The sequence below is a fragment of the Lissotriton vulgaris genome, chromosome 2_1, assembly GCF_964263255.1.
Source record: "Lissotriton vulgaris chromosome 2_1, aLisVul1.2, whole genome shotgun sequence".
Lineage (NCBI taxonomy): Eukaryota > Metazoa > Chordata > Amphibia > Caudata > Salamandridae > Lissotriton > Lissotriton vulgaris.
In genome coordinates, this window is record NC_141687.1 from 1,223,361,464 (window position 1) to 1,223,374,374 (window position 12,911).

At 43.8% G+C, this 12,911-nt stretch overlaps 1 protein-coding gene across 1 annotated transcript in view; it reads left to right on the forward strand.

Annotated features, from left to right (window-relative positions):
* JAM3 (junctional adhesion molecule 3) overlaps positions 1-12,911 on the forward strand; it is a 260,666-nt gene that overhangs the window by 209,899 nt on the left and 37,856 nt on the right. Inside the window, exons 5-6 of the mRNA XM_086956940.1 lie at positions 8,562-8,764; positions 8,868-8,967. Of these exons, the coding sequence (XP_086813066.1) occupies positions 8,562-8,764; positions 8,868-8,967 (303 nt within the window). The remainder of the gene's footprint in view (positions 1-8,561; positions 8,765-8,867; positions 8,968-12,911) is intronic.

Sequence of the window (12,911 nt, forward strand, 5' to 3'; positions counted from 1 at the left end):
TAAAGGTGTTTCTGAAAAACCTACAGCAAAACAATATCGAAATGAAATCTGAGAGAAAATAACAGCAATGAATTTGAGGATAAGAAAATAAACACCTGGGTTTGCATGGAAAATAAGTCAGCTGAAACTTATGGGCATGGGATACCAGTACAAAAAATGATAAAGCACATTAAAACATGGGCTATCATGTTCAAAAGATAATTTTGAATGGAAAAATCAGTCAGACACTTATACTATCCTGGGAAAGAAAATTGCTCACTGCTAGCATAGGAGCGTGGTAGTTTATGGTGGTCAGCGTGCAAAAAACCAATGCAACATCCCAAGTCATACTTTCTGTGAATATATCAAGAGCACAACCATGTTAGGCAACTAACTTACAACAGCTCCTGACTTGGGTGGGTGGAGCCAAATATATATGCCATTTAGTACACAATGCTGCTGATAGAGGGGGACCACCATAGAGGGAAAAGCATTTTCGCCTGCTGCGTAGAAAATAGTTTTACTGTTCCTGCTTATATACTGAAAGTACCTGCGGGCGAAGGTATGGGCATAGGCAATATTAAAGGCACCTGTTTTGGATCCATCCCAGACACCATTATCTGGTATGGAGCCAAGTTCGACTATATCTCGGCTACTATCTGTGAAATTTCCTAGGCATATGCAGTGGTTTTTTAGGTCTCTTCAGCAGTGCTTCAGTGCTGATATACTTCATGCTTTGAGATCTTCTTTGGCTTAAGCTCCAGTCCTGTACAAGATTTGCAGAATGTTCCACCTAATGGGGAGTAGGCACACAGTGTATTCATCCTTTCCCTACAATGATGGGCTATATATTAGGGCTCCAAAATGCTTCTGACACATCAGCAACAGAACAGGACTCCTCATTTGGGCCCCACCAATGAGGTAAGTCTCTCCTTCACTTTGTTGTATGTATGCAGCATAGGTGTTGGAGCTGCTGTTGCCAATAGTGGAAACGAAGGCTAATCTTTTTACTGACATTTTGCAGCCTGGTCTTTGACCTTTAGATCCAAACTTTGAAAGAGAACCTGACATACATTCTGACCAAAGCATGGTCCAAGCTTTGTTTGGCGCCATCTTTAAGTTGTCCAATAGGTTTTCTCAGCCGACCCAGCTTTCTTTACTCAGCACCCAACACCGGAAAGCCTAGTGGTACAGGCTTCAGTCAGCAAAGTCAACCCAAATGTTTTCCCTTCTGCCCCACCTGATTGAGGATCAATCCGTAATGAGGCGCTTGGCAAGAGTGTGTTCTCCTCCACCATTTTGGCATTGTAATCTCTGAATAACATCTGTTGGGCAGATACCAGATACTCTCATGCCCTCTGAGATATGGGGAGTGGGATCTTGCCCGCCTTCCTTAAGGGTCCTTTGCACAATCAGTCCACCACAACAAACAGGATGTGGTCAAATACATTTTGAGGGCTGAGCTGGACACCACAGACTATGTAGATAGTGTTATGGGCACCACCGTGGTCATTTGTCGTCCTGCTTGGATGTGTGCCACAGCTTTCTCTATTGATGTGCCGGCATCCCTCATAGGTATTTTTTTTGATGCTCTAAGTTGTTTGGTGACCAAGCAGATTTAGCTTTGGAGATATTTAAAAATAGCCACACCACGTCCTGATCCTTGGACTTGCTCTCTCCATCCTCCCAGCTCCATCGACAATATTGAAACGCCAGGGGGTTACTCACTGGGTCTAGCTTACCACTTGAGAAAGCCGCTCCGCCCATCAGAATGTCACTTTTGCGGGGCACAAACAACAGGGCCACTCCTACTCTTTCGCTTTACCTGCTGCTAATCTGCTCCGATTACCCCTTTGGGGGCCATCTGTGGCCAGTGGGGAGTGGGCAGAATACGCTTTTACCTGCCCAAGTGAGATGCAATTACTTTAGACCATTGAGTCCTGCAGGTTGTCGGCCATGGTTTACACTGTTCCCTTTCCCTCCGCCCCCTTTATGGTTCTTCCTGTTTACACTCACACCTCGGCAGGGCATGCCTCCATCCTTTCCAAAGAGGTTCAGTAATTACTTAACAAATGAGCAATAGAAAGAATCCCCAAGAAGAAGAGAGGCAGTGCATGCTAGTTCTGTTATTTCTTTGTTTACAAAAGCATGATGGGCTGAGACGGATTTTAGGCCTTGGGTTGTTGAACACCTTCCTTAGGAGGTCAAATTCAAGATGCTGACCCACCTCCTCTCCGTCATAGATTCTGGGGATTGGATTGTTTCCTTGGGCCAGCAGGACAATTACTTTCACTTACCAGTTCAGAATCCCATTGGTGGTTCCTCTGCTTTATGGTAGGGAGGGAATGAACAAATTACATATCGTCGGTAACACCATATCTGTTAAACTATATGTAGCCTCATATTCCTTACCTTAGAATATTTCCCACGCGTTAGACTGGATCCAGAAATGTATAGAGTAATACCTCTATGTGCTGGTAAGTGAAGTAGTTCGGCTTTGCATCAGCATCGTCCGTGACAGAAATGACATGTCCAGTGCCTATTAATTGGCCTCCCATGTGTGCTGACATCAGTAACTTTTCGCAACCTTTCCGTGCCAGAAGAGCAGAGCCGTAAAGGTTACTGATATACCAGTGTGCAAACACTAAGGACCTTTCGAGAAGCTGGCTTAGTATATGGTGCACACTTATGTAAGTGGGCACCCTGCACTAATCCAGACAACCCTTATGGTGATTTTAGTGGTATTAGACAACCTCAGAAAGCTCTCCAAGTGGTAGCTGTGGAGAGCAGCCTTCAGGCTTAGTCCAGAAGGAGTGTAAAGCAGCTTGTTTTACCAGTACATAATCTTTTTTATATAGATTAAGTGAAAAGGAACCACATAGTGTATTTATAAAAATATGTATTTATTATAAGACACTCACTAACACATACAGATATCTCCTACCCGGAGATATACATAGTGCACACAATACTTTGCATTAAAAATAGGTAAGTAGCACGAATACACAGTGGTTGCCAGGGAGAGACCAAACCATATACTAAAATAGTGGGATGCGAACCACGACTCGAGTCAAGACTATACCCAGAAGATTAGAAGTGCCGGGAACCCAAGGAACCACCTGAGGTAAGTAACCAGGAACCCCATGGAGGTTGTGTGCAGAGTGGGAACACTGCCGCAGGCTTAATACAAGTCAATGGGTAAGTAGTGGTTGCAATTTTAAAGGAGGACCCTTCTCGGTGGACCCTGAAGAAACCCTGTGAAAGACAGAAGGTTGGAGAGCCACCCCACCCGTGGATAACCTAGGAACCAGGATACCTACACCAGTGAAGCTGGGTGCATAGGTGTGAAGTGGCGTTGGAAACAGCCATCAAACTCAGTGGAGGACTTCAGGAAGATGCAGCTGCTGGAGAAGGTGAAAGTGTCCGGTGTCACCCAAAGGTGGATTCAAGATGAGAAGTACCTGCACGCAGAGGGAACCGAGTCTGTGCCACTCAGGAGTGATCAGTAGGCACGGAAGACGAATGCCCACCGATGTCTGGTGTTGTAGGAGAGATGAGGATAACCTTGCAGCTGTGAAGACCTGGCGATGCTGTGGAAGACCAGGAGCTATTCACAAGCTGTCCCACATCAGATGTAAAGAGTTGAAGGGTCGGTGTCCATCGAGACCACCAACAAGCCTTGGCAACTGGAAACAACGTGTAAAGCGAAGAAGGTGCAGTGTCGGAACCAGCAAGGTCCAAGTGACCCACCACAAGCAGGGGGGTCAGGATAGGCCCCGAACAATCGAAGGAGCCAGCAGAAATCAAAACATGACCAGGTTTGTTACAGCCAGTTTAGAGATGGTCATCGCATAATGACGCATGGCCACTCTATGTATCCTAATGGCTGATGCACTTACAACCCGGGAGAATGGACTCCAAGGTTGTAGGGGTGTCCTGCTCATGCATGGGCACCCTCGCACTTAAAACCTATAAGTCGCCCCTATAGCAGACCTTTCAATCTGAAGGCAGGGTGCTTGGTTTTAAGTGCTGTGACCTTATATATAGGGAAACCTGTATCTGTTGTAAGTGGTGCTAGCATCATCTTACACAGGCTGCTATGGCAGGTTTGTTGTAACAGTTTGAGTGATCTCCCATGGGTGGCATAATGCATGCTTTGCCCTGGGTACCTCAATACCATATACTAGGGGCTTATAGGGTACCCCAGTAACCAAACTGGGATGTACCGAAGTACTTACCATAACCAATTTAGGGGAGAAAGCACACAGACTGGGGTCCTGATTAGAAGGATCCCAGTCAGACTAGTTGGAAACAGCATAGCACGAGGCAAAAAGTGGGGGTAACCATGAAAGCAGATCCTACTTTCCTACACCCCTCATAAGGGTTACCCTATATGGAGAAATTAGTTCTCAGAGCACGAAGGATGGGAATGTCGGTAAGGAGTCTGCAGCTAGATAGTCTTTACCACATAAGGCTTTACAGAAGGTAAGTCATTTGCTCATCTGATAGAGACTTCTGGATGCAGATTCCTTACCTTAGAATAGATACCAAAGCAATACCTTTCCGGAGGTGGATCTGCAAGCAAATTTAGACCAAGGAGTCCTTGAGGAGCGAACATGCAGAGTACCTGTCACGATGGACCTAACTGTCCAGGCAGTAGTGCTTGGTAAATGTGTGCAGTGAAGCAAATGTTGTAGCCTGACAGATGGACAGGACAGGGACTCTGCAACCTAACGCAGTGGTGGCAGCTTTGGGTCTTGTAGAATGAGCATGCAAGCCCTTGGAGGTAGCTTTTAGCCAGTGCATAGCATATTTTAATACAGAGAACAATTGATCTTGAGATGATCCATTTCTGCATGGCCCTTTCTTTCTTTGCCCCAGCAAACCTAATGAAGAGTTGATCGTCCCCCCAGACCTCTTTGGTACGAAGAATGTAGATTAATAATGCTTTTTTGGGGTCCTGGTGGTGGATTCTCTCCTCCTTGGAAGGGTTAGGCGGAGCAAAGATGGTCGGCAGTGTGATGGTCTGGCCTCTGTGAAAAGGTATTCTTACTTTCGGTAGGGAAGAGACTGGTGTTCTCATGAGCAGTTTATCTTGGGAAAAATGTGTGTAAGAAGGGTGCACAGGGAGTGACTGCACTGTGCTACTCTCCTAGCTGATGGAATGGCCTCTATGAACATTTTAATGCAAACTTATGGGGCAATTGTGCGCAGGCTCGAAGGGCGAGTACATCTAGAACATCAAAACAAGTGTCAAGAAGTCCCACTGGGGCATGAGGATGGGTCTTGGAGGAAATATGACTTGTTTTCTAAAAGGGCTACAACACATAGCAGGTGACTTAAACTGGGAGGGCTGGTCCAGCAACCACAAGAATGCTGGTATGGCTGAAAGACACCCTTAACTGGTGCCCAAAGCGAATCCTTGCCGGGCTAACGAGAGAACAAATAACAAAATATCAGACAAAGATGCACAAAGAGTTTCAGTATTTTTGGTTGCGCACCAAGCCACACATTTGTCTCAAGGGCAGGCCTATAGAGTTTTGGTGGAGGGATGCTGGACTACCAAGATAACATTGCAGACTTTGGGCGGAATGTCAAAAGCTGTCAACTGTCACCACCCAATCTCCAGGAGGAGTGATGACAGTTTTGGGTAGATAACCCTCGCCTGCTGCCATCACAGAAGACCTCCCTAAGGGACAGCCTGATTGGAGGGCCAATGGACATGCTCAACAGCTTGGGATACCAAACTCTCTGAGGCCAGTCTGGAGCCACACGGATGACTTGGGCCCGGTCGTTCCTGATCTTCTTAAGAAGTCTGAGTAGGAGTGGTATGGGAGAAAAGGCATAAAGGAGGCTTGAGCTCCATTTGAGATGAAAAGCATCTCTGAGCGGGGACCGCCTTGGAAAATCAGCCTGCAGAACTGCTGACATTGCGTGTTCTCGGCGGTGGTGAACTGATCTAACCAAGGCTCTCCCCACTACTGAAAGAGACCTGCATCACCTCCGGATGGAGCGGACATTCGTGATCCTCTAGGCATAGACAGCTGAGTTAATTCTTTCTGGCGTTCAGAGAGTCATCCAGATGTTTAATCCCCAGGGAAAAGCCCTGATGTTCCAGCCATATCCAGAGGTTAATTATGACATCCTTATTAACAGACTTAAAATGTCGGAGTCTTGGGTGGTGTTATCACCTGGCTGCAGTCCTTCTTGGAAGGCAGGACTTTCCAGGCCTTTGAAGGAGGTAACACCTCTAAGAGTATATCACTTAGCTCAGAGTGCCTCAGGGCTCTTCCCTTGATAAGACAGATGTCACATCTGGACTCCCGTTACATAGACAGGAAGGCCAAGCACTTCGCAGACGTGTTGAGGCGTCGGACATTATAGCTAATTATGTGAACCATCGATCACTGAATGGGACGTGTGAGTGCAAATCCCAACCAAGGAATAGTGATAGTGAGTTTGAATAGCGGGCCAGGTAATGAGAATGTGTGAAGGTCATATCTCGTCCTGAGCGATAGATAGGTAGAGAGAGGTGGGAAAGGAAATAAATACCTAAACCGGCATCAATAAACAACTTAACCAAGCTGATCTTCCTCAGAGATCGTAATAGGCAATGCAAGTGGGGTCTATGTTGCAGCAACCAGGAGTGTGGACAACTGTGTGTGCGCCAACAGGGGGGCTCCGGCACCCACCCTGTTTAGAAAAGCTCAAATCTTCCCACTAAAATGTACATTTGGACTTTTTTATATTTGTGAATTAAATAAAATATTTAATAACTCAAATATTCATTCGTTTATATACTGTTTTGTGGTTCAAATCCTCGTAATTGGTTAGTCTGAGGTCCCCGGATTCCAATAATGACTCAGTGGGAGTTTGGTATTCCAATAAAGATTCACTAGGGTGGACCCCAGATTCATATAATGTTAAAGGAATGGGGGAGGGGGCATAGAAGTACAAAAGTTAAGAATCACTGACTTAAGAGGATATGCTGAGTAACTTGGATAGGTCAGGAAAAGGAGCATTTTTGGTGATATATAACTTAAGTTCAGATCAGATAGAAAACTATTTTTTGAGGACAAAAATTGAAAAGGGGCTATTTATAGGATATAGCAGAGTGGGGGATGAGACCTGAGACAGAATATGCGAGGCAGAGTGAAAACCTTTAGCTTAAACCGAGAACAAAGACAGTAGTTGATAAAGCTGAAACTGGCATGCTTGGTTTGACGGTCTGAGAAAACTGGAAAAGGAATACCAATGAAAAAAGGCATGACGTTGTTAAGGGAAATTAGGGATAGTTCCAGGTTGTAGGCTACTTTTAAAATCAGGTTAAGCCCAGTGACAACTTTACACTCTCGATGGTGAAATCTTAGACCAGAGTAATTAGCGTTGTTTAAAAAATCGAAAATGTTAACTTGTATAAATCTACCTGATCTGGCAGTTGGGCTGGACTGCTCCACATAGAGCAGGACGAAGGCTGATTTCAATGTCTGGTCCCTGTATGGAGTATTATACTGGCCAAAAAACAATGGAGTGCAATGCAGACTAGAGCAGTTACCATGCGGATGATACTTTTGCAAACATTCCACCCTTCACATTTTTTGTGTTTCAGGTTTTATTATTACACATGGTAAACAAGCATTTGCAATACAATAGGTCTCGCATTCATGAGAGTTTGAGCTATTGGCGTTCTAAATGGCAATGCCTTTTATTTAGGTGTTGTTTTTAAAACCGATAAATAAAAGGCATTGTCATTTCCGATGCCAATAGCTTAAACTCTTGCAAATGCGAAACCTTTTGCATTGAAAATGCGTGCTATAAAATGTTTTAAAAGCGTTAGGTGAGAGTGTGTCCTGCAGGCAGACAAAGCTATTTGAGAAAAAATTGCTGGGAGGATGCAATTAAAGCCTACCAAGTGGCAACACAGGTAACAGGGGGTGTCGCAATGGGAGGTTACAAAACGAGACAAGGTAGTACTAAGGAGGGACTACGAAGCCTTTTGACCAATGAACAACCGCAGTTTGCAGTGGATGATGACGCAGGCCAATGAAAAATGTGGGCAGAGCATGGGCAGATTTCAACTCCCTACCTCAATACAACATGCCTTGCAGAGCAGCGCATGCGCTGCCAGGCTCGAACTAAAGATGTAGCCCTTGCTAATGGAGAAATGTGTGACTGCATGTTATGGAAATGTATACAGCACTTTCCATATACCTTATGAAGCCTGAAGTGCTTTATTTGTGACACAGGCAGAATTGACTTTGAGTTTGTGTATGCTGCACTGGAAGCCTATTCTTCTATGCAGTGTTGTTACTTTATATTTAGTTTGTTTCTTGTTGTTCCTGTTCTGATTTTGTATATTTAACCTGTTACTATATTTGTAGTATTTACTATATGCATGTCCACTTGTTTAACATGTCTCCTTCTGTGTACAGCATTCTGATACCTTGACGGGGTCATGTTTGCGCTTTATAAAACTTCCCAACTAAAATAAATAAAATATGTTACACATGCTTTATCATACGAAATTGCATTGTTGCTATAGAAGCATTGGAATAACTGCCACTTTCCCATTCTGTCTGCAGTGAAACCAGTGATTCCCCAATGCAGTGTACCCAAAGCAGTTCCCGTGGGCAAGTCTGCCATTCTTCACTGTCGAGAGAATGAAGGCTTCCCGGATCCCACGTACCGTTGGTACTGGAATGGCGAGCCACTTCCAGAGGACTCGCGCACCAATCCTAAATATGTGAACTCTTCGTTCACAGTGGATCCCAAGACAGGCACTCTGGTAAAAATCATCTTCAACTACAACTCCTAAAGTGCTATCTGTGCATTTGCTGGCTTCTCATTGGTTATCCTGCCCTCTGATCACTCTCCCTCTTCTTGCACAGGTTTTTGGAGCCGTTGCAAAGGGAGACACAGGGGTTTATTACTGTATTGCCACCAATGAAGCAGGATCAGCCAAGTGTGACGGGCAGACTATGGAAGTCTGTGAGTTTGCATTTTATTACATCATTTATTGATTTTGTATGTTCATGGTTGTGGATTTAGGTGTTGAATGATAAATATTGATAATTGTGTGAACAGCTGTTTAGTTTTTTTGGCGCATTGTTATGGATCAACTGTAAATGCACAAAACAGTCTGCATGGAGGGGCATCAACTTTGTCTGAAGCATAATATCATGAATGTTAATCCTGTTGATCCTGCATCAAAGCACTTTCATTGATAATCAAAATTGCTTGAATAGATCCCTTGTGCTTCCGCCGACCTTGGAGCATCTTTCTACATAATAATTCTTCCATGGTTCAAATGGTAGAATCAATAAACAAAAGAAGAGAGGTTAATGTCTCTTATAAGCCACTTAGATGGAGCCAACAGACTCAAGAAGTTCGCACCCTATTTGGGTTTGAAAAGAAAGCCCTCACACACCGACCTAGTCAGTGTCATGCTTCATCATCGGGCCCCACCGAAGAGACCTAATGCCTCTTCGGTGTGCTGCGACGCCAGGAGACTGCGGAGCTGGTATTGTGTGAAGGGTGTGTTGTGAGGATAAATTAAGCTTAAAAGTGTCTAAAGGGTATCTAAAAAAAGTTTATTAATGATCCCTAGGACACAAATAAAAGGGTTCTATGTGTCTGAATTGTAAAGCCAAAGGTAATGGATGGTTTAATTCAGATTTAACTATGTCAACATGTTTCAGCCTTAGTGTTGGTTTTATTTTACCTAGGCATTCGTCAGGACAATGATAAACCCCGGCGGTATGGACTCTCTAATCGTCCACCCTGACCTGGGGGCGTGAAAGTGAAAAAATAATAAAAAAGTGTTTAAAGTGCATCAAAAATGGAAGAGCAAAATGCTCATTCCGAAAAATCACTCCTAGTTCTGGAGTGTCTCGGCACCTGGTAGAATGTCTTTAAACTGAGAATTTAGAAACAATGTCCAATGGAAGTCTATCAGAGATGCAATTTTTCCTGAATAAGATGTTCAATTTTTTAGAGTCAATTCAACAATATAGTATCCCACCAAGGATTGTAGGGATTGTGGTGTATAATACACAGGACACAGACTGTAGGGGTAGGTCACCCTGGATATGCTAGCTCCGCATGACTAGTCCGGGGAAAGAAAAAAAATTCCTTTTTCATTTATAACCCTCCCACACTAAAGCTGGGAGCGAAAGAGAGCAGGTCTAGGCAAATAGCCGGGGTAACCCTTGACGAATGTGTGACTAAAGGGAGCCTCACCCCCACTCCTGAGATATGATAACCATCAATTGTGGGTGATGCAACAGAAAGACAAATTATGGGCAAGAATTAACACTGCCTATACAATGGTGCGTGATATTACTCTGGAAATTACATCTGTGACTCAATTTACCAGGGAGGTATTTATTTGATACCCTGATGAAAGCCCCGGACCTTGTTAAGCCTTAGAATAGGGCTTAAACAGGTCGGTCAAAAAACATAGGGTCATAGTACCATAAAAGTCCACATTACCCCTTACCTTATTTTAGCTTTCCCCACCCTCTCCACTAATAAAGGGATACCTAGGAGAAGGTGAGGGACTTTTGATCTTTAGTTAAGCCCCCTGGTCACCCTCTATCTTTAAATGCTCCCTGAAATACGGTCGAGCCCACCCTGAGGTTAGGAGTCAGAGTGAACCCAATGATGAAGCACGACACTACTAGAGTGTGTGAGGGATATATATAAAAAAGGATTTTTTTCCTACCCCGCACCTGTCATGCGGAGCTAGCCTATCCACACGGGGTGACCTGCACCTCCAGTCCGTGTCCTGTGTATTATACACCACGATCCCTACAACCCTTGGCGGGATACTATATTGTTGAATTGAGTTTACAAGGGAGGACGTATCCTGCCATCCACTTCATATTTGAAGAGGCCTCTCAACCCTTCGGATCACACAGGTCGCTCCTGGGTGAACCTTGTTTGTTTACCATTATTTTCAAGAGTTACATCATCTGTCATGTTGAGCTCCTTTCAACATTGTGTGCATGAAAGTAAAAATGTACTCTTGATAGGCTTGTGTAAAGTGAAGACGAAAATATTCGGGAGGCACCATTCCCACAATGCCGCTTATTGGCAGTTGGCCAGAGCCAGTGTTTTTTTTCCCAGTTTGCTTCAGCAGGATTTCACATGTGAGGTTTCACACCTCTGAAAAATCCTTTTTTCTAGTCAGAATTTTTTTTACTGGTTTCTCTTAGTCTTTTTATCTCTCCTATTTAGGAAACTTTTTTTTTGCTCTCTCTGACATATTTTTTAAGTGCAAATGCCATCTTTATTTTCCAATTGCCCTTCCTGTGGAAGGAAGAATGAATGATCACTTTATATAGTGTGGTAACTGCCTCAGAATAGGTATGCCAGTTCTAAAGTGAAGGTACAGAACTGACAGTCTAACCCTAATGGAAAATGAAGGTTTTCAACGTTTTCTGAAATTGCATTCTAACAGATTTTTTCTTTGCAAAATGGTATGTTCTTTCCCGAGTTTTGCAGACGAAAATGAGAAGGATCGTCCTCCTCTTCTAGCTCTGCACACACTCGCCACCCACTGAAGTTGTAGATTGGCAGGTCTAAGTGATCTTGCCAGCTGATATGCCATGATTGCTCTTCCCCTCTGGAATTTTGTTATAGACATGAAAGTTTTATCTAGGATAGATGGCAATCATAATGCCCTGCACTACACACTGAATAATCTATTCAGGCATTTTGTAAGCATTCCCTTTCCATGTATAGTGGATTTAATCCCTTCTAATAAAGGCGAAGATTGAAATGGCCGATTGTTGCTGTTAAGACCGTTCTAATTGACACAATTACTATGGCCAGGGATAGCGCTCTTACGGATCTTACCCACTTTGTTTGCTCACAACAAGCTAACTATGAAGCACTGGCATTGGTCCTTGAAATGTATATGATATCCTGAGGGAATGCTTTACTTGACAGACCACTAATAGACATAGGAAAATCAAACATAATCAAACAGGGTTTAACAAAGACTGTAATATGGCAAAATCCAATCTGAGGAAGACCCTAATGGGGGGGTGAGGTGGATGACAGAGTTTGTAGTAAACTGTATAGAGTGACTCAGTTTAAGGCCCAACTAGATTGAGATATTAAAGTTTGGGATGATATATATGAGGCTGCAACCCAAAAAGATACTAGAAAGTTTTGGCAGCTTGTAGCCAATAAGGGGCATAGTGCCCCTGAACGTCTAGCTGATAATATCCACCCTGATGTGTGGCACAAGCATTTCTCGGACCTTAAAACAACTACCCAGCTAGATACCCAGGATGATAGGGTTCGCCTTGGAACAAATATATTAAATTTTTTAGATCAGACACCACAATGTGATTTATTTATTGAACTTTAAGATGCCCTGCATGCCATAAAGGCTGTGGCGGTAGTAAAAGCCGCTAGGCCCAATGGGGTACCCTGTGGTCTCTTTCTTTCTGATCCAAACAACTGGGCTACCTATATGAACATGCTAAGCAACTTAATTGTAAAAGGGATGGCCATCCTCCCTAGTTGGAAATCTGCTAAAATTGCTCCTGTATTCAAAAAGGGCCCAAGGGATTCCCCTCTTAATTTTAGACCTTTGTGACCCAAAAGATATTTGGCAGACAGATATTACATCATCCCGACCATTGTATAGAGGAACTCTGTGCATTGTCGCACCTTCAAGCGGGCTTCAGAAGCCAGGTTGGTACAGTGGATCAGATTTTCTGGTTTTCGACCTTCTACTGGAAAACCATTCTACTTGAACAATCCTACTTGTACCTGGTGTTAGTGAACCTCAAATCCGCGTTCAACGTAGTTCTCCATTCTAAACTATTGAAGACATTGAAGAACAATAATAAGATCCTGTTAGTTTTGTTGGATATACTTATTCGACTTTATAATGACACGTACTCCCAAGTCCGCTG